The sequence below is a fragment of the Apostichopus japonicus genome, chromosome 3 (genome assembly GCF_037975245.1).
Source record: "Apostichopus japonicus isolate 1M-3 chromosome 3, ASM3797524v1, whole genome shotgun sequence".
In the NCBI taxonomy this organism is placed as follows: domain Eukaryota; kingdom Metazoa; phylum Echinodermata; class Holothuroidea; order Aspidochirotida; family Stichopodidae; genus Apostichopus; species Apostichopus japonicus.
This window is the reverse complement of record NC_092563.1, coordinates 26,581,680-26,603,950: the sequence shown is the minus strand read 5'-3', so window position 1 is coordinate 26,603,950 and position 22,271 is coordinate 26,581,680. Positions and strand designations below refer to the sequence as shown.

The 22,271-nt window shown below is 39.1% G+C and overlaps 1 protein-coding gene across 2 annotated transcripts in view; it reads right to left on the bottom strand.

Annotated features, from left to right (window-relative positions):
- Nucleotides 1–17,699: 17,699 nt before the first annotated feature.
- Nucleotides 17,700–22,271, bottom strand: part of LOC139965676 (Fanconi anemia group A protein homolog) — a 31,486-nt gene continuing 26,914 nt past the window's right edge. The window contains exons 33-36 of one of the 2 annotated variants that reach the window (XM_071968286.1): nt 21,370–21,508; nt 20,865–20,934; nt 20,150–20,309; nt 17,700–19,504 (exon numbers count right to left, since the gene is read on the bottom strand). In XM_071968286.1, the coding sequence (XP_071824387.1) occupies nt 19,346–19,504; nt 20,150–20,309; nt 20,865–20,934; nt 21,370–21,508 (528 nt within the window). In that variant the 3' untranslated portion in view covers nt 17,700–19,345. The remainder of the gene's footprint in view (nt 19,505–20,149; nt 20,310–20,864; nt 20,935–21,369; nt 21,509–22,271) is intronic. The other variant, XM_071968287.1, reaches the window with a different exon arrangement.

Genomic DNA, 22,271 nt, shown 5'->3' with positions numbered 1-22,271 from the left:
AAAAACCTTAAACTTATTGTCTATGGCCATGACAAAGGTTACAAAAAAGAAAAGAAATAAACTTATCTGACTTTAAACTGGTGCTGCCTTTCCTGGAATACACTTGTCTTTGAACTAGCTTTAAGGCCCATCAGAGTAGACAAGCTCCTCTTCTGCTGAGATAAGCAAGTATTTAACCAAAGCTTCTACAAATGTGAACACATTATCCTTGCCTTTGTCACTACTATCTGTGACAATGAGGTGTGAGCTGCATTGCCCCAGATGGATCACACACAGCTCTCATACTAGCTCTGGCGATACAAGGTTAAGTAGTACTTCCTCATTTGCTCATTCTTTCCATCAATTCCAAACAGTTCATCTTTCATTCCAGGGGCAGTACTCCTGTAGTAAAAAACCTCCACTACCTTAATGTAAAGCCGGGGGAAAGGATATGTCCGGTGGAATCGGTGGTGACATTCCTAGGGGGTGGGGTAATGGGAGCTCCAAAGCCGATGATGACAAGAAATATTTGACACGTTGGTTTTATACTTGTCCATGTATTCTACCAGCTAGCGTGTATTCTGACACCTACTAGCGAGCTAATGCTGTATGATTGATGGATTGTTCAAACTGATGGTTCAGTAATAATGAGAGTGATCAACTTCTTGTCCAGATATCAGTGGGTCCAGCAAGAACTTTAATACTGTAGCCAGGACTGTCTTCTAGTAATAGTAGTGTTAAGTGTTGCAATTAAAATCTTCTTCAAACTATAAAGCGAATTCACTGTAAGTCATAAAAGCTGCTGATTGCAATATGTTTCGATCGATCCAGATAGAGTGAGAGAATGGCTTTGAATGTAACTGTGCTGTCTTCTATTAGAGTAACATCCTGCATCTTACCAATAGGTGTTCGTGGATTCAACCAGATCTCCTCTGTTGTTTGGTTAACCACCTGAATCTCGGACTTCCCTTTATTTGCAATGGTAAGTGTTGCACCCACCGAAAGACCACGTGGCAACTGACTGATTGGTTCAAGGATGACCTCCTTTCCTGGTGGACACACAGGAACAGTAACATTTAACACCCTTACTGACTTTGCAGGAACTCTGACCTTGTTCTTGCCAGCCACTCGAACCAGTCCATCGATGATCTTTCTGTCAGCAGTCTTCTTATATGGCACATTCAATTTTCCTGCAATCATTTCAGGTGGCAATTCCTGTATGACATTCATGCCAAGTAACACAGGTACATCTTTGGAAACTCTTACTACCAGGATACCACGAGAATGAATGATAATGTTGTCTACCTGGACATCTGCAACAAAATAGCCGATATACGGTAGCTCTCCTCCATTGGCTGCTCTGATAGTTAGCCAACCTAATTTGCTGAGAGGAATTCCAGAAAACATCTTGTTAAAGAAATCCTCAGTAATGGTAGTTACCTCTGATCCTGTGTCTACTGTTGCCACTACAGGAATACCACCCAGCCTTACAGTAGCAGTTGGACTCTTTCCCACCAGAACTGCACTGACTGTTGAGCCATTCTCTCTCTCCTCACCACCCAGCACCAGACTCTCGGACCTGGGGGCATCTAGTTTCCCTGTCTCTCCTTTTCTGTTAAAGATGTTTGACATTCACTGGCATAGTGCCCCATTTTATGGCAACGGAAGCACTCCACCTTACTCTTGTCCTTTCGTGGCCTCCGGTCATCTCTCCCGGGGTGGTAAACATTTGATCTTTCCTTTTCTAGCATGCTCACTCTCTCTGCAAGCAACGTCTGATCTTTTTGGATGGCTGCAAGGATTGCCGTCTGACTCTGCAGCGATTGAGTGACAGTCTCAAGGATGGTCGACATGTCCTTGGCTTCTACACTGTATGCACCTCTCTGGTTTCTTTTCCTTGGGAGAGTTGTTGTCTCTTCAGCCATGTCCAAGGCCCAGTCTCTCAGGCTGATAAAAGTTATGGCAGGATCTTCCTTCATCAACCTTTTTACTTCACCTCGGAGCACCATGTCGGCCAGGCCATCTCGAAACTGTTTTTTAACAGTCTCCTCCAAGTTAGGAGCACCATCAAACTTATTTAGTTTGTCTGAGAGCCGCATCAGGGCAAAGGCATACCCTGACACTGTCTCATCCTCCCTTTGTATTCTGTTGCAGAGTTCACGCATCAGTCATCCCAAAGACCTCCTTTCCCCAAAAGTTTCTTGGAGAATATCCAGTAACTTTACAGGGTCTGCAATTGAAGACATTGGTCGATGGCGTATCTCCTGCCGAGCACATCCCTCCAGGTGAGCAATTATGAAATCAACAGCCTCCATATTTTCCAATTTCCTCAGCTTGATGGCAGCTTGAGCATCTTCAATGAAACTAACCCAGCAAATGACTTCAGTTTCTTCTCTTTGGGAAGAAGATAGACAGCCCCTGAGCGTTCACCCTGGCCAACCTGCCTTGAACGTCTCAGCTCCTCCTCTATTTCACTCAACTTCTTCCTCATCTCGTCCATTTCAGCCATCACTGCAATGAGCATCAGAAATCTTCAATGCTTAAAGTTACCACCTTGACCACGCATCAACGTCGGCAAAATCTTATATCAGCAAAACTCCAGTCTCTTGCACTCCACTCGTACTACCATTTGTAAAGCCGGGGGAAAGGATGTTCGGTGGTGACATTCCTGGGGGGTGGGGTAATGGGAGCTCCGGGGTCTTTGCCGATGACGACAAGAAATATTTGACACGTTGGTTTTATAGTTGCTTGTCCATGTATTCCACCAGCTAGCGTGTACTCTGACACCGACTAGCGAGCTAACGCTGTATGGCTGATTGATTGTTCAAACTGATGGTTCAGTAATAATGAGAGTGATCAACTTCTTGTCCAGATATCAGTGGGTCCAGCAAAAACTTTAATAGCCAGGACTGTCTTCTAGTAATAGTAGTGTTAAGTGCCTTGTGGTAATCTATAATATATCTGTGTATTTGGATATTAAGGCCCGAATGTGGTTTGCCAATTGTTCAAAGTTCTGATATTTTCAAGCCAGGAATCTGGCTGGCAGTTGCAATATGCTTGCAATGTTTTGATGTCCACCCTCATATTTTCAGGTTGCTCTAGGTTTGCCTGAAGAGCCAGTTCTGTCATGCAGTCGTACGCTCTCAATGGTGTAGTCACTGAGCTTGTAATCCTTGCGATTGACTTGGGAAGTACTGTACTCTGTCTGTGGAAACTGATAAGCATATGTCGTTGCTCTCCCGCATGGTGTGTGTCAACAGCACAGGTACCCCTAGTCACCTTTTCTCTCTAACCATAATAAATGTGAGGCAGGAAATAGAAATCTTCTCAGCAGTGGTAATAGATTGGAGGACTTCATCTTGAACTGGATGCTGTTGCTTGATATTTCTTTGAGCAAAGAAAATTTCGTCTTACCGCTGGGTCCATTAGTTGTTTCTCCTTCCAGCAGAGCTATGACTGCTGGAACTTGAATGACCTTTCTTGTGGGTTTTGACTTGAAAATGTTCCAGCAACTTAATGCCCTGTCTCATCCTCTAGAGTATCAACATCATCCTTTTCTGTATCTGCCTCATCCTCTTCATCGTCAGTTAGTACATCCTCTAGTACATCGTCTGGACTGATCTCAATCTCATCAAGAGATTTTCTAGCTCATTTGTGAAGCTTAGGCTTATCGGCCAGGATTAGGAGTTTGCTCTCTTTGGCAAGCATGAGAGATTTCTTGTGGTAATCTATAGTATTTATGTGTATTTGGATATCATAACCCAAGTGGTTTGCCAATTGTTCAAGTTCTGATATTTGCAGGCCAAGAATATGGCTGGCAGTTGCGATATGCTTGCAAAGTTTTGATGTCCTCACGTTTTCAGGTTGCTCTAGGTTTGCCTGAGGAGCCAGTTCTGTCATGCATTCGTATGCCCTCAATGGTGTAGTCACTGAGCTTGTAATCCTTTCAAAGATGTAGTGGGGAGGACTGCACAGGGACCCCTCGTCCCCTTTTCCCTCTTACCATAATTAATGTGAGGCAGGCAATAGCAATCTTCTCAGCAGTGGTCATAGATTGGAGGATTTCATCTTGAACTGGATTCTTCTTGTTTGTTTGCTCTAAATATACCTCAATGGTAATCATTTCAACTTCACTCGGACGTCTTCTATAAAAAGGACTATGCATCATTGCTACCTCTGCTAAGTTCTTGTAGTGGTCTACATTCATGCCATTGGTTTTAATATTGTTCTTTTAGGTCTGTCTCCTTTTTCATGGAGAAGTTTATTCAACTTCACACAATCTGAGGTGAGAGGGAGAATTTGCGGCTTCTTTCCATGTTTGCTACTCTGGCCACCTGGAAAAACTGTCAACAACAAGCAAAATGTAGTTAAACGCTTCTGGTGTGGGCTGAAGTGGACCCAGAATGTCCATGTGCCAACGTTTGAATACACCTTCTATTGGCATGTTCTTCTATGTTGCCTGAGAATGATGGTAATTTTTTTTTTGCCTTTTTATAAGAGTTGCAAGAAATGGGGCTCTTGTCAGCAGCTAGCTGACCAGCAAGCTTGTTGGGAATCCCCCTAGTGGTTACGAAGTGTGAGGACAGCTAACCACTTTATGTTAAATACAACAGGCTAAATAAAGAATGAGTGTTGGGGTTAGATTCAGTATGTAACTATATTAACTCGGCCTCAACATTTAAGTAAATACGCAATATGTGAAACTTGGCAAAATCCCCCCTCAAATGAACTCACTGTTAATACAATTATACTTAAAAACAGGTATCAATTACACTTAATTGTGGGGTATCAACAATTAAAACTAAAGATATTGAAATAAACAACTAGGGGTGTCAAGTGGCCACAAGACTAAAACATGTGCACATGTATAAAACAAGGGATGAAGCTTATCTGGCGGGTTGGTCTGTATTGTCCAGCAGCACTGTACAGCAATGTTGTTGAATGACTGGTAGGCACGGTGATGAAAGGTTTGAAAGGATTGATAAATGTCCGATAGCAGGAAATTATGAAAGGGACGGTGAGTTGTGAGAGTTCAATGAATACTCCAATAAAAATATCTATGTTCAAAGAAATGTTCTTCCCAAGAAGAGTAGGTGAAGTCCAGGTACAAGATAGGTTAATACAGCAACTAACAGAACACAGCTCTCAGTTCCATAGAATCCATTAAAAACGATGTTATAACACAAATGTATAGCAAATCAATTATAAACAATGAAGTCCTCCAGAAAGATATATGCATTGAAGATAAATTCTTATAGTACAAGATAGACAACTTACTATTTTATACACAGTATACGTATACTGTAGTGTACAGACTACATTATGTCAACAGTGACTAAAATACAAACATGCCATGTAGTTTGGCTGACAACCAAACTGCCTCTCTCTCCAAAGACACCTTGGAGGAAGCACCTAAACCACAGGGTAAAAATTTGCGGCTTCTTCCATGTTTGCTACTTTTTTGAAGGTCTTGTAGACTTAATGCTTCCAGCCGTCTTCCTCTGTTCTTTTGCATTCTCCCTCAATTCCTCAGCACCTGTTGGTTAATATTGGGATGATTTAGTCTTTGAATTCCTTCCATGACTTGCCAGACACATGGCAGAGAGTATATTGTTGCTGTTTTTGATGATGAGCTGTGCCTAAAAGTTTCCCTGGAGTTGACTTTCTCTTCATATGTTGCTGGATATTTCTTTGAGCAAAGAGAAATTCCTCTTGCTGCTGGGTTCACACTTGTTGTATTTCCTTCTAGCTCAGCTATGACTGGCAGACCTTGAATGACTTTTCTTGTGGGTTTGACTTGAAAATGTTTCAGCAACTTAGTGCCAGCTCTGTCATGCAGTCGTACACCCTCAAAGGTGTAGTCGCAGATTTTGTAATCCTTGCGAAGATGTAGTTGGGGAGGACTGTACTCTGTTTGTGGAAACTGATAAGTATGTCGATGCTCTCCCGCATGGCCAGTGTCAACAGCACAGGGACCCCTGGTCCCCTTTTTCCTCTTACCATAATTACTGTGAGGCGGGCAATAGCAATCTTCTCAGCAGTGGTCATATTTCGGAGGGTTTCATCTTGAACTTGATGCTTCTTGTTTGTTTGCTCCAAGTAATTCTCAATGGTAATCATTTAAACTTCCCTGGGACGTCTTCTAAAAAAAGGGCAGTTTGTTTCATTGGTACCTCTGCTAAGTTCTTGTAGGAGTCTACATTCATGCCATTGGTTTTAATATTGTTCTTTTAGATCTGTCTCCTCTTCATGTAGGAATTTATTAAACTTCACACAATCTGAGGTGAGAGAGAGAATTCTCGGCTTCTTCCATGTTTGTTCTTGTTGACGCAACGCTGCTGGTTTAACCTTTGCCCTCCACTCACCATCTTTTAATTTTAAAAATTCATCCACTTCTGCAGCCTTATCTCTGCTACCTTCTTTAATGTATCTTGCTCTTTCAGCAATTGCTAGATCTTTCACTGCAAAGCCCAAATATGGAGCATTCACATAATGGGCAAGTTATCCTCTTTGCATATCTTTAAGTATCTTGATTGTGCCTTTGCAATGAAGGAATGTTTTGGTGAGTCGATCAAGTTGACCTATTAATGATTCAATAACTTCAACTACAGACCTACTTATTGTTAAAAGCTCTGCCCTGTCAGTAGTAGTCCATTGTTTAAATTCTATAAATTCATCTTCTGGACCTGCATCTCCGTTTTCACAATCTCCTCGTTTTCTTGAAGCTGACTTTGTAAATATTGATGTATTTCGTCCACATTGGGGCAGTCTTTGCAGCCATGTATCATGCACTCTTTGTTGTCTCGATTAAAAACCCATCATCTCTACAAGTTTATGAGTGTTGGTATCCGATTTAATAGCACTGACCATTAATTCCACATTTTGATGAATTGTGCAAACACACACTGAGTAGGTTCCTGATGATCAGGACTACCAGTACACACCATTTAGGCTGAAGGCTACAGAATTTTGAAAATCCAATTTTGACATTTGATTTGGATGATATTGTTCAAATACAGCATATAACTCATTTAAGCTGCACATATCAATTCCTTCACCCCCCAAAACGACACTAAAAAGTACTGCAATATATGCTCTTTGAAGGATTAAGTGTGACTCATCGCTCCCATACGTGAGCGCTGTGGATCAACGCGGTCAGGAAGATTGGACTGATCCATTCTGTTTTGCGGGTTTTTTTTATATTGCTGTGACGCCAACTATTGCATTCTCAATGTATATGGGAATTTGGGTGAAAAAAACTACCAACAAAACTAATTTTGAGTTCTTAACAGTACAATAACAAATTTTAATACAATTACACATAAACGATTAAACAGTGCGTAGTTACAGTCCCCTATACTAGGCGCTACCACGCGGGCGTCTACGATAGCGTCTCTCGAGGTTGGGCTAGAAGGTCGATATTTTCTAACGAAGACTCTCATTTGTTACCCCTAGGTCCGATTGAAAACTTGAACCAATCACAATAATTTTTATATGTACAGAATCTGTCACTCATTTTCAATGCATATTCAATTTAGACAAAGAGGAGGGCCAGTGTTATAGTAACACAATTGAACTTTCAAAAATGGGAGTTTCAAAAGCCACACGACGCCACATGTTGCCTTGTGTGTTTTACGTGTGACTTTTGGTTTTCAAAAGTTACGTATTTTTACATTTTTTAACCCCCAAAGTCCGATTGTGCCATGCCAAATAGAAACTAGGAAACAACAGAGATATGAAGAGATTTATTCCACCTTTCTAAAGATGTTTTAGACAAAGTGTAATGAAATGAGGAAAGAACTGTTATCAGTGAAGAAAAACATGGCCTAACAGTAAGTCAACGAGGGGTGTGGGTAGTAACTATTTGTGACTTTCCGCAGCTGCACAAGGAAGAGCGCTAAGGAATTGATATGAAGCAAAAGTCTTTTTTGCACGTGAACATTCCTCTTAATACTCACAAAGTCCTTTTTCCTGGCATCTGCCTGCTGTATTCATCTTCTAAATAAAACATTATGAACCAGGTTTTGCATCTCCTTAGCTAGTGGCCTCCTGATCTTTGTTCTGGCAGTTCCATCAATCCCAGTTTCCTTGCTTGCCTCTCAACATAATGTGTGACATTGAATGTATTGCTTACTTTAGAGACATACCATGAATTGGGAGCAAGAGTTAACATTTGGATGTTCTTCCTGTCCAAGTTTCTCATTTTATCCTTCATTTTTGTTAGAAATCGATCTCGTCACAACTGCAATCCTTTACCCAGGCACAACACATCAGTCCCAAGATTGTATTTCCCATAATCTGTGAATGGAATATGTTGGCTGATGTGCATATACTGTCTGTGCGGTATATAGTAGGGGTACATATGCAGGGGGTTGTCATTACGTACAACGTTGTACAAGATGTGTTCTCTGTAGTGTCACTTTAAAAGTTTTACTTAATAATTAACATATTCAAAATAGATTGCAAAAAGCATTGGAAGAGGAGTCATCGTTGGTCAGATTTCGAGTGAGGCATTCCATAATATACGAGGGGTTGGCTTTTGGTGTAATTCGTAAAATGTTTCAGTGCAATTGTTCAACATACTGTCTGACAAACATGCGGTTTATAAATATAAAGTGGGGAGGGGCGGGGCCAGGGTTCCAAGTAGCTATTGTACTTCATCTGGAACGGAAAAACCATGTTCGCAGCCCCGCGCACATCGCAAATTTTCTGTAGGTCACCTACACCATATTCACATATTCCTTCAGCAGTAGTGGGTATGTGGGCAGGGTTCAGAATTGCGTTGATCGACTTCAGAAGCCCTATTGACATTGGGTCAAATCTGTTTTCCAGATTTGTACACAATTCTGTGATGTACTGCATACTTTCACGCTGGAAGAGCATTCTAGCAGATTGCCGATCACTGACCTTCACCCTGTTGTAGCTGCCGTTGGACTCAACCCGCTCATATGCATCTTTCACTTAAGCCCCGTTTTCTTCTTTGAAAGTACCAAGTACTGAGATGGTGCTCGCTACCAGTGGCTGAACAATGATGACGTCGACCACGTCTCCTTGAAAAATTTTGCTCAACTTGGTAAGGCTCTGTAGGACATCCAGCAGGAATGTTGTAACAAGAACGAAGCCAAAGTTCTTTACTTTGTTGGCCAGTCCCTTCGCCTCGGAATTCTGCTATTTCTCTGCCTAGTGTTCCAATGCGGAATGAAGGGCGGGATAACAAGCATGCAGTGCCTCCACTGCTTGGTGCAAGGACAACCGCTGGAAAGTTGCAGATTCTTTCAGCGCACAAACCTTGTATGGGCAATCTTCACCAGTACTCTTGCTTCTCCAAACTTCTTGAAGCATTCGCAAAGAGTTGTAGCGAACCGGCGAGTTTGCAAAAAAGACCTATTCACCTGTCGCACCACCGTCTGGTAGTCCTCTAAGCTGCTTACTGCCTGACAAGCGTCTCCTGCAGCAAGTGCAAGTCACTGCGCTACACAAAGGATATGGATATGTCGGGGGTTGTACAGTCGCTTCAATATTGCCCCAACACCATTCCGACAGCCTGTCATGACACTAGCCCCATCACTGCTTAATGACACAATTTTTGCTAGTTCCATGTCCTTCTGTTCCCATAACTTATCCAAAACTTAAACAATTGTTACAGCCCGGCCATCCTCTATATCCACACAGTGAACATAAACAACTTCCAGGATGCCTCTTAAAACAATTCTTGCATAGACTGTTAACTTCTTGTTTATTGCGACGTCTGTGCTCTCATCCACAATGATCCCAACAAATTTACTTTCTTTCAGCTTTCTATCAATCTCTCGCTCAATGGTTGTGTTGATAGCATCCATCATTTCTGTTTGATTTTTGCTGCTAACGTACAGCTTACTGAGGTCCACATCGAACACATTGGCTCAGTTTAGTTTCTGAAAAGGAAGTCACATTGATATTCAAGGCTAGCTTATAATATTATTTATATTGGGTCCATACAGAAACAACATCACCCTACATTACTACATTTATATTTCATTGAAAGCACACACACAGACACACAAGAGCGTGGCACTGAAAAATGCTACTCTTGATATTAACAACGTGATAGTCTCAAACACAAAATCTGGAAGCACAGGTATTCCTACAATTCAGAAAGAATAATAAGTGAAAACCAAGTAGCCAGAAGTGATAACTGAGCTATTGGGGGTCTCTTCTCTACCTAAATGTACACTGCATGAACTTTAAAGTTTTAAAAGCAAGCATTTTTGATTCCCTACTGGAGCCTTTACTTCCAATAATTTGATTTATAAAAATATTCCATGTTTATTCCATAAAGGAATCTTTGAAACCTAATACATAAAATCTTAAAATCATTTTTAGTAATGGACAGTACTGCACATCCAGGATCATGTTACTGTCACTGAGTGGAAAGGCTTTCTTACCAAAGGACCGTCATTGTCATATTCTGATGAATCACTATCCACATTCTCTTCTCCAAATAAATTGAAACTGGATGTGTTACTGTCTTCTGTGTTACTGTCTTGTGTTACTGATCTGTTACAGTCTTCACTTACGGAAGGGATGTGAATATCAACCTCTGGTGATATGATCACTGTATCATTGTTTCAGTCAGCTAAATCAAAAAGTAACATAACAAATTGTGTTAGGTTAAGTTAATGACATGTAATCACATCATTAACGTCCTCTTGCATATTGCATATTTATATCATTGGTACCGTTGCAACTCTCAGGAGGCCTGTCCTGGGAGTATAAGGAATGTCATTCAAATGCTTCAATGTCCATACAATTCTTACCACACTTGGATGTTCATATACAAGTTAGCACACTTCAATTTGTTTTACTTAATGAATGCTTGCAGTTTGGCTTGAATGGCTTTAAGTCTACATTAGGAAGAGTGAACTGGCGGCCACCATGTCCCTGTAACTCTGGAGCACCGATGACACAAATGATATCTTGGAATGGTATCCAACAATCAATGTGGGTGCTTTGTGGTGAGAGTGCATTGGAGGGCTTAGTTCGTTTCATGAACTTCACAAAGACATAATTTTCTTCCTCTGCACGTTCCACTACAGTACCAATGTACCACTCATTGTCGTACATGCATGCGATGACATAACGCCCGGGTTGGTACTCTTTCAGGTCAGCCTGAGGTAGAATACTTGAATTGGATTCTCTCTCATCTGCATGGTCTCTAATGGGCACAGTGTTGCAGTGGTGGTCATTGGAGAGTAGCCGCATCTCAATCTTTCCACCATCAATTGGTATAAAACTGTGATGAGATCGTGTTCCTGCTATAGTGTTTGATGATGAGAACCTATCAACTAGTCTGTACTTCTCTGCATTTGCCGGAACCTCAACATTGCTGACAAAGAAGAACGTTATCCCTGATATGTTTTGATCATCCCAGTCAAACATCTGCTTTGGACTTAATATTTGGTACTCTACAGTAGACTGGCTCTGGCAACCAGCCTCTTGGTACTGCCTGATTGGAGGATCTTATCTTGAACTGGATGCTTCTTGCTTGTTGCTCTAAGTACAGTAATCCTCAACGGTAATCATTTCAACTTCCCTCAAACGTTGTCTATTAGAAAGACAGTTTGTATCATTGCTACCTTTGCTAAGTTCTCGTAGAAGTCTACATTCATGACATTGGTTTTAATATTGTTCTTTTAACGTCTTTCTCCTATTCATGTAGGAGTTTATTAAACTTCACACAATCTGAGGTGAGAGGGAGAATTCTCGGCGTCTTCTATGTTTGTTCTCCTCGTTGACGCAAAGCTGTTGCTGTAATCTTTGCCCTCCACTCACCATCTTTTAGTTTAAAAAAATCATCCACCTCTGCAGCCTTATCTCTGCTACCTTCTTTAATGTACTACAAAGCACAAACGTGGAGCATTCAAATAATGGGCATGTTCTTTTGTCTCTTCGTTGTTTCCAGATAGACAACGTGCACCATTCAAGGTAGTATTAAAGGCCCAGAGAGTAACAAGATCAGCTGCTGCACTTACTTTGTTATGCCAATCTCTTGTGACTTTGAACAGTTGGCAATGTTTCTCCTCTCTTAGAAGAATTCCTTTTGTCCAATTCCTTTTGGCCCACTTCCAAAATGTCAATGTTTGTTTTGGCAATCAATGTGATCCCATCAGGAACCATATTGTCCATAACGGTTTTAAATGGTCCAGAAATCTTTCTTTCAGAGGGTAGAAGTGGCCTTCCCTTCTTCACATATATGGATGATTTTGGGTGTTATCAGACTGTAGCTGACGATCCTTTCTGTGAAACCAGAGTATTTTGGTGTGGTTATAACCATAACAATCTGAACAAAGAACATACCTCATAATGCAGACATAACTTTCATATTTGGGCCTCTTTTTAACAATAAGGTCATAACATTGACCTTGATGTACTTCCTTATTATGGTTTTGGTTAGCAAGATTCTTGATTTTGGTCCAAATTTTTAACAGCCTCTTGCCTTTGGTTACATTCTTCAAGATGAATTACTCTTGCAACTTCATTTTCTTTGGGGTGAGCACTTCTACTACGATGCAACAACTCATTGTCTTACTTCACAAAATAGACAGTAGGAGTATTTGTCCCATCTACGGGTTGTCCCTTCAAGTGTCGTGAAGGCTAAAGGCTGTTTACTCTCTACAGTATCATTGACTTTAGCTGTTTGGTCATCGTCTGCATCACCATGTGTGCCTTCCTCTGGGTATACAATTGCGTCATCAGTCACAAGATAGCACAATGGATTCTTGAATAAAGATGGAAATTCCGAAAACTTCCATATTTGGGCCTAACAACAAGGTCATAACATTGACCTTGATGCACTTCTTTATTATGGTTGTGGTTACCAAGATTTCTGATTTTGGCCCAAATTTTGTCAGCCTCTTGCCTTTGGTTACATTCTTCAAAATAAATTGCTCTTGCTACTTCATTTTCTTCGGGGTGAGCACTTCTAATATGATGCAACAACTTTGTTTGTCTTACTTCACAAACTAGACAGTAGGAGTATTTGTCACATCTTCGGGTTGTCCCTCCATGTGTCGTGAAGACAAATGGCTGATTACTCTCTACAGTATCATTGACTTGAGCTGTTTGGTCATCGTCTGCATCACCAGGTGTGCCATCCTCTGGGTATACACTTGCGTCATCTGTCACAAGATAGCACAATGGATTCTTGAATAAAGATGGAAATATGGTATAATAATGAATAAATTAGAAGCAAGAAATAACAGCATTGAAAACAAACCCTTACTTTATGAATTACAATAAATGCCCATTTAGTTAGTTTTACAACTACTTACATAATTCATGTAACGTGATAGTCTCAAACACAAAATCTGGTAGCACAGGTATTCCTACAATTCAGAAAGAATCATAAGTGAAAACAAAAGAGGCCAGATGGGATAACTGAGCTATTGGATTAATTTCAAAAATTCATCCACTTTTGCAGCCTCATCTCTGCTATCTTCTTTTATGTACCTTGCTCTTTCAGCAATTGCTAGATCCTTTACTGCAAAATCCAAACATATAGCCTGCATTAGAATAATGGGCAGTTCTTGTGACTCTTTGTTGTACCCGGAAATACAAGGTGCACCACTAAGGGTAGTATTAAAGGCCCAGAGTGTAACAAGATCAGCTGCTGCAATTACTTTGTTATGCCAGTCTCTTGTGACTTTGAACAGTTGGCAATCTTTCTCATTTTCTGATGCGCTAGGGTAAAGTCTCCTCTCTTAGAAGAATTACTTTTGTCAAATTCCTTTTGGCCCACGTCCAAAATGTCAATGTTTGTTTTGGCAATCAACGTGATCCCATCAGGAACCATACTGTCCATAACTGTTTTAAATGGTCCAGAAATACTTCCTTTAGAGGGTAGAAGTGCCCTTCCCTCCTGCACATGTATGGATGATTTTTGGGTGTTATCAGACTGTAGCTGACAATTTCTGTGAAACCAGAGTATTTGATATGGTAATAACCATAACAATCTGAACATAGAAACGTACCTCATAATGCAGAGAGAACTTCCATATTTGGGCTAACTTTAAAAAGCAAGCTCTTTCTACTCCCTACTAGTGCCTTTTTTTTCCAATAATTTGAATTATAAAAATATTCCATGTTTATTCCATAAAGGAAGCGTTGGAACAATACATGTTACTATAAAATCTTCCTTAGTAATGGACAGTACTGCACATCCAGGATAATGTTACTGTAACCATGGAGGTAAAACAGTTTTACCTCCATGCTGTAACTGAGTGGACAGGCTTTCTTACCAAAGGACCATCATTGTCATATTCTGATGAATCACTATCCACATTCTCTTCTCCAAAAATAAATTGAAACTGGATGTGTTACTGTCTTTACTTTCGGAAGGGATGTAAATATCAACCACTGATTGATAATAGGTCTTATAAAACAAAAGTAAAACATTATAGTGAGAACTCATTCGTTAGGGGATGTTTGGTGGTAACAAATTAAAGCGAAATTATTACTCACCAGTTTGTCTAGCACAGCAAAAATAACTCCAGTCCACTGGGTCGGTCCGTTGCGAAATAACTTAATAGAAAATACAGGATCCATCCATAATTAAAAGTATGTTTAGATCCTTCACAAAAATACGAAAAGTTTATGTGACGAAATAAAGGAATGTGGTTCCAATAAAATACATCTCTAGCGGTCGGAAAGGAATGTTTCTCAAGTTGATAAGAATTATCTGATCGAAAGTAAATATAAGGCGATTAATGTAGGCGATTAACGTCGTTGGTAGCTCGTCGTGTTGAGTGGTCGAAGCTGAAAGTCAAAGTGGTGAAAGTTCGAACTAGTGATACCACAAGGGTACTGTAATTGAGGGCGCTAACAGTAACAGCTAACAGATGTACCACTCCTTTAAAACAGATGTAAGAGAAATCAAACACTAAGGGGTCTTGTTAGTTTCTTGCTAAACATTGGTCCTTGGAAATCATAATGCTCGGGAAGCATGAGGACCTCTGAGCAGTTTTAAGAGACACAAAAACAAAATAAATAAGAAACTTGACAACAGAGTGCAGGTGCCTGAAGTCAGATGTATGTATTGGATAGAACTTTAGCCACTTCAGTGGGTAATTAGGATTTATTATAACATATTACTAATTATTATTAATATATGATAACCGATAAAAAATTAGGAAAATGATAACCTTAATGTTGCGGTGCCTCCATTGAGAAACTTAAAGAATAAATAAACAAAGCAGTTCTGTGAAAAGTTGTTGCCAGGTGATTACTGGTTCTGTTTCAGTAAACATCTTTGTATAATGTCAGGGAGAAAACCTACAGTAGTGCTAACTGCAGTGCTGAGTCTATTGGTAAAGATCGATGTACATAGTATTACCCATGTTGATGTTAAGTTGGTGCTAAGTATAATAAGGGATGTTTGGGTCATTAAGAGAATGCCCTTGGTCAAGAGGGTACTTAGGGCTTGCGGCGGTTGTACAAGTAATGGCTTATTGGCCTAGGTAACGAATTGCAGCTAATGTAACACTGTTTTTTCCTGTGGGTATTGAGGTGTTTGAGCAGTATTGTGTTAAATTCGCCTGTTCTGTAGTAATCATTTGTTAACTTGAATATGGAGTATTCATGTTGTCCATGTGTTTTCCTTAGCGTAGTTGCAAGGGTAATTTCCATTGGGTTGAGGACGGGTAAAGTTCACTGCGCCCTAGCCCAATGGTGTTTAAGGTGTGGCTTTTTACACCCACCTCTCTTCTCTGTATATGTACAGTGTGAGTAGCATGCTTCATTCCTCTGCTGGTTCAGAGTGTTGCTTGTGCTCTGGTTGCAAAATCTGTAGTAGTATGTTTTAAGTACGCTGTATGTTTTATTTTGAAGGATAACCGTTAAGTATCTTTATTGTTTACTCAAGTGTTGATCATCATATTTAAGGAATTTGCATTTAATGTGCTTTTGCTATATATATGCTTGTGCCTCTGGTCTTCATTGCCTTTTAGTGTATTTGTTGTTTTGCTTATTTGTAAGGGTATCTTAAGTTAAAGTATTGTCTTTGAAGAGTAGTTCTCCAGAGGTTAATATTTTGTTGGTATTCTGTACATTCAAGTTCAGAAAGAAGCTGTAAACCCTGAATGCCCCTTTACAGTATGTTGCTGTTAGTGCAGTTGTGCTGGTAGTTTTGCCCGGCAACCATCTTAAAGTTGAGCGTTGTTATTGTTAAGGCTGTAATTGTTTTTGATTTACTCTTTGATTTTCGTGTGTTTTCATTTTTACAAATTGTTGTTTCTTCCTTTGTGCATTATTTATGATGTGAAATCTTATTCAGTAATATATTATGAATGATATTTGTGAGTTTTGCCCAATGTTTGTTTATTATGTTAGTTTTGATATTTTTTCACCGTGGTTCAGTCACTCCATGTGTGCGAAATAAAACGGTAAAACCCTCAGCCCACATGTTTAACTTTATTGAGCGTTGTCTCTGCTACAGTTTTTCTATTAATTAATATTTAACATATTTTATCACGGTATATACACATCACAAAAAGAGACAATGCCTATCACCCATAACTCTAAAATACTATTAAACAGTATAAAACAATAAAATAATTTATGAGGACTACCCATACTAAATAATTAAGTTAACTTGAAGGGAAGCCATATTAATTTGTATTTGTGGTAAATGTAAAAATATATGTATATTCCAGCATAATTTTCCAGAATACTGCCCCCTCCTCACTCAAACACAACCACCATTTATATTGGCTATAACTGTTACCTCATAGAGACATATCTCTAGCAGAGCTTAAAAAAATGATTTGCAATTCTCATGAGTATATTTTTTCAGTGTTCATTTAATGGTTTAGAGAGGTGAACTTACCTTGAAAACCAATGCAAACATCCAATGCAGTGTTGAGCATTGGTCCTCTTGTCAGTTTATCATGGCTTTGATTGTGGCTTTTGCCATTGGGAAATGTTCCATTTTCTCCAAACAAAAGTTCCCGTGGAAGATGTTCCTTGTGGCTTTTGCTGGGTTCTGCAGAGTAAGGACTTGTGTTCTTACTTCTTACGGTGTAAATGGCAATCTGACAAGATATAATGTAGAAGGAAGCTAGTAACCTGCTCCAAAAAGAAAGAAAAAACTGAGGAGTTGCAAGATTCATTTTGAACAACCATTGATGAGACAACTATATTGAGCTCACATTCTTATAAGTTGAACAACAGAAACAGAAATGTACTTGAATTGAAACTTATAGTAAAACTTGTCATCTTTTTTTTTAGGTGGTTAATTATGATGACCACATTAATTTCCCTAGAAAAGTAAGAAATCAAACAAACTATAAAACATAAACAAAACACATGTAGGACAACTTAACTTTCAGCAGGATTATTGGTTTGATTTCAAATTCAAATGTATCATACATGTATGTACCTTATAGTGTCTTTCACATATTTCAGAGGTCTTCAATGTTAGAATGATTTTGAAATAAGTCGATAAAAAGTTTTTGTTTACACTTAATATTAGCTAGCGGGAAAACTAGAGGGCCATGGCTGTATGCAGACTAGCACACGGAATGGCAGAGTATGGACATTTAGGTTCAATAATTGATATTTGTCCAAAGTAGTACCTGCAAGTAAACAGTCTTAATGATCACTTGGACTTTTGCCAGGAGTTGGGAAATAAAAAATAGCACAGCCACCATTGAGCAACCTTAATTCCTCATCATAAGGTGAACCCACCTGAATTTGCTGCTAAGTGTTTCATTCAACCAAGGGAGATGTCTTCACTTTGTCTGGTTTCTTGTAATCCTCCAGTAACTGGTCCGTTCTAGAAACGATGAGCTTTTCACAAAGTTTTTGATTGAAAACGTGAATCTTTCTCCAACACTTAATACTACCAGAGAGATGATAGGGTTAGGGGAGTGGACCAAGCCACACACTCCACAGGACCGTCCACCTCCACAATTTGAAGACACTGCTACGTTGCCACTGTCTTGTCATCAGAAATTGTCATGGGGTTGCACAAATATGATAAAATGAAGGAAATTTGAGTATAGGGATGAAAACAATTTTTAAACTACTGAAGTTAAAATCAGGATGCTTATTGCTACAGAAATGAAATAAAAAATTAAAGAAGATAAGTTACTGAAACATTCGTGGTTGTCAGAAAATCTTTCTGAACTTAGATGATATGCTGAAACATTGAAACTCAATGAATGATGCAAAACCAACACATATGATCCCTTCTACCACTTTATGTCATATAATCCCTTCAACCACACTTAATGTCATATGATCCCTTCAACAAGTCATATGATCCTTTTAACCACACTATAAGTCATACAATCCCTTCAACCACACTATATTTCATGTGCCACTCTGGAGATGGGTACCTCTCCCACTGGCTCTCACTCCTTCACATTCACTCTGGGCTGAGGTGAGAAAACAAACCCTAGGTCCGAACTTTAAAATCCATAAAGTACAGAATCTGGATGGTTGTGGGTCAGACCATGGTCATGCCAAGCAAGATAACCTTATGTGCCCAAAGTTTCAAAATACCACCCGCCATGAGATGTAAGCTAAAGACAGTCTCATCACATCAAGATATGTGATCAGGCTGATGAGAGGGGAGGGTGCAGTGGTGTCAGGAGGGGCTACAGCCTAATAAAGTCTCATCATAACTTATTCAAGTAAAACAGTCCAACAAGTGGGAGCACTATAGACATCCCTGGGGCCCAATCTGATTCTCACTGCCTCTAATGTATGGTTGGTTCATGGCAACATATCCACCTTTCTGGAATAATATGCAGATATATCTTTAAGGAACCAATAATGATTACAAATGGTTTAACCTTTATCCGTTTTCTTTGTTGTCAATCTGAAGTTAAAGAATGTACTCAAGTAAAAAACAGAAAACAAAAGCACAAAAACAATCAAACAAAAGTATTTTGTTCTTTGTAAGAAACAAATTTCATCATGTTTAATATCGTGTGTCATTCTTACTCTATACATTCCTGTTAGTGCATCAAAATGGAAAGAAAACACCATTATGTCAGTTTTCAGGATGCACCAACTATACATCAAAATTCATGGGAAAAACACGTGGAGAGGATACATTTAGAAATGAAATTACCATAAATTTTAATAATTCAGCAAACCTTTGAGTAGTACTTTCTTTTGGAAAATACTGAACCAAACTATTTAAACTGAATAATATAAATTTTCAGTTTACCAACAGCCCTACCAAAAGAGTCATTACAAACAGTTTGAATCACCACAGCTGCCATTTCTTTTATGTTTCCAAAGGAAAACCAGTGTTTGTCCACATTTTCTTTTACAGAAAGACTCTGGGGTTTCAGTATTATATTTTTCAATACAGCTACTTCTACGTTGATGCTTGGTGTCTTCTTATATAGGACTGTACTTCAGATGAACATCTCCTGACCAGATTATCCGGCAAGCTTTCTATGGCTGGGTGAGATGATTGGCTGATGATTGTCTCCATCATGTGATTGCAATTGGACAGATATTCCACTGACAAAAGCTGAAAAAAAAGAAAATGTAAATATTAAATCTACTCAAATTATTATAGCAGAAAGGGATATATTAAAAGTCTCAAACGTTTTCTACAATTTTCCCAATTAGGGAACTATAAGTATAGGTGAGTATACGATAAGCATGGAGGTCCAGTCCCCCCGGCATTCCTTCCCCCCCTCACCACCAGAAATAAAATGTGCAGCTTAGGGATTGCTCCAAAATCAAAATGCCCCCCTCCCCCACTACCAGAATTAAATTGTGCAGATTAGGGAATGCCTCAAAATGCTTGTCAACATAGACCATTCCAGCCAAGATAAAGATTTACTTGTGAGTTGTAATGGTTACAAACCAAGTTTTACATACATGCATACAAACCTATACACACACCTGCATGTACATACACGGGTACGTACATAGGCCTACATACAAACACGCATACATCCATACATGCATATAACACACGTACACGCATACAAATACATACCAACCTAAATAAAAACCATCAATAACAATAAAAAATGTTTATGGTTTGGCAAGGCATAATCAATCCAACAAACCATTTGTAAAATTTATGATTCAAGTTACTCACTTTTTCACAGAATGATAACGATAATAAATTAGACAATGACAATGTAAAGACAAATCTCCCCACCTCAGCAGCTTGTGATGTTTCTCTTGGTGATTGCAGAAGAAACAGGTCTGAATCAAGGTAGAGTTTCTTCTGGTTGATGTGGCATTTGATGGCAGTGGCAAGGAATGACTCGGAAGGGAGACACTTTAACCAATCAGATCCACGATATTCTTCAAATATTCTGCAAAGTAGATAACAATAAGAAAAACAGCAAGTCTTAAACAAAAAAACTGTACAATGCTAATCCACTTTCTACCATATCCACTAGATCAACTATACTGCAATATCTTTCAATATTATAAAGTATTATACTAGATTATATCACATTTGAAGAACTGGTTACAATTATACCTTCATCTGCTTTCAAAAACTTTTGAATGGAAACAACTCTCTTAATTTTGTTGCATTTATGTCACAACAAACGTAATGCACGAAATAAATGATAAACAAACAATAACAAACAAATACACTTAGTCAACATCACACTAATATATAACAGGTTTGGGCCTGAACCTTATGTCATTAACTGGGGCTAACTGCACCCCACCCCCTCTCTTTTTGGACAACTCCACCCTACAGAACATAACTTGATTGAATTTTCTAGTAAATCTGATAGTTGACAGGCATCCACTTTACTTTACAATAAGTTGAGACTGTCATTGTCATCTCTCAAGAACTAATACTACATATAACTCTCTAACAGCAGCAAGACATTGTCCCATTTCTACATCTTTACCTGAAGAAAACGACTGGAAACAGAGAGACAGATGATGGATGGAGAACTTTATCTTTCAAAGAAGAATTATCTAAAAGAGACAAAAAAGAAAGAAAAAACACTTTTATAGTCAGAAAAATAAAGATTCCAGAATGACCCTGCTAAAGTTGACCAAATGTTCAAATGCTATCAGGGTTTCATCAAAGACACATTGGAAAGGTTTATCAACTCACAAGTTTACAGAGGAGAGATGAATTAAGTACATGAAAACAAGGTGTCCTTTTTTGTTTGCATTTTTTAAAGAATAATTTTATATTTATACATTTTTTTGGGGGGGGGGATGTGACATAAGATATTTGGATAAGTTTAGTTTAAAGGAAAGAAACAAGTAAATTGAAACACAATATTGATCCTTGCAGTGGAGGATGGGTATGATAGTTAATATACTATGTAAAGATAACAGGGCTCCAGTCCTGGGAATAATGACTGCAAATCCTAGCATAGCATACAATAAACAACATAGTACCTGAGAAAACCTGCAGCAAAATGGTAGAGTCCAGCTGAAGAATGGCCACTAGCATTGTAAAGTAAATGTTGTGCTCAGTTTGATGAAGAATATGCCAGGCAGATTGACTCACTAGAAACTCTGCAAATGTCTGAGAAACCTGATAAATGAAGGGAGTTAGAGGTCAGAAAGAAACTTTTTACTTTACAAAAAGCAAAATTACATGTGCGACCTGAAACTAGAATCATCTAAGGTGCTATTAGCCAAGCAGAACCAGATAAGATTTGTGGGTAGCAACTTTGACCACTCATAACAAACGTTTGGCCAAAAGTAAGGACAGTCTCCAATTCAACTGTTGTGGATGTTGTAAAATTACTTTTCCTGTTTTGATAGAGAGTATATCTCTTTAAAGGGTATGAAGACTTGCGCACAAAGAAACGTCTCATGCCGGTAATCTGACCTAGTTTCGAATGAGATGAAACAGAAGTGTTAGACACCACCATCGATCCCAGAAAATATACACAGCTAGCTACCGTCGATAATTAGACACTAGTGTACAGTCAATACATACGGCTACGGTCAATACCCACAGCACAGTGTACATAGCAGCGTGGACATCTCAGGTCCAGATAAAGATAACAATGTATCATGTTTCATTACTGTCTGCACTTTCTAGCGACACAAACAAAACGTCACTTGCAAGCAACAGGAAGTTAACTTTTTCAGAGTGCACCACGTGGTTTGGGGCGAGTCTTCAATGCCTTTAATGGGATGTTTCTTCAGGACCAACTTAATGCTAAGTAATTCCTCATTTATACCTCCCTCTGTCAGACATTGCAATGATTGATCAGCTGTCGGAGCAATATGAAGTAGTTGGAAAGATGTAAAGTATAGCCAATGGAAAAATTAATAATTTGATGTGA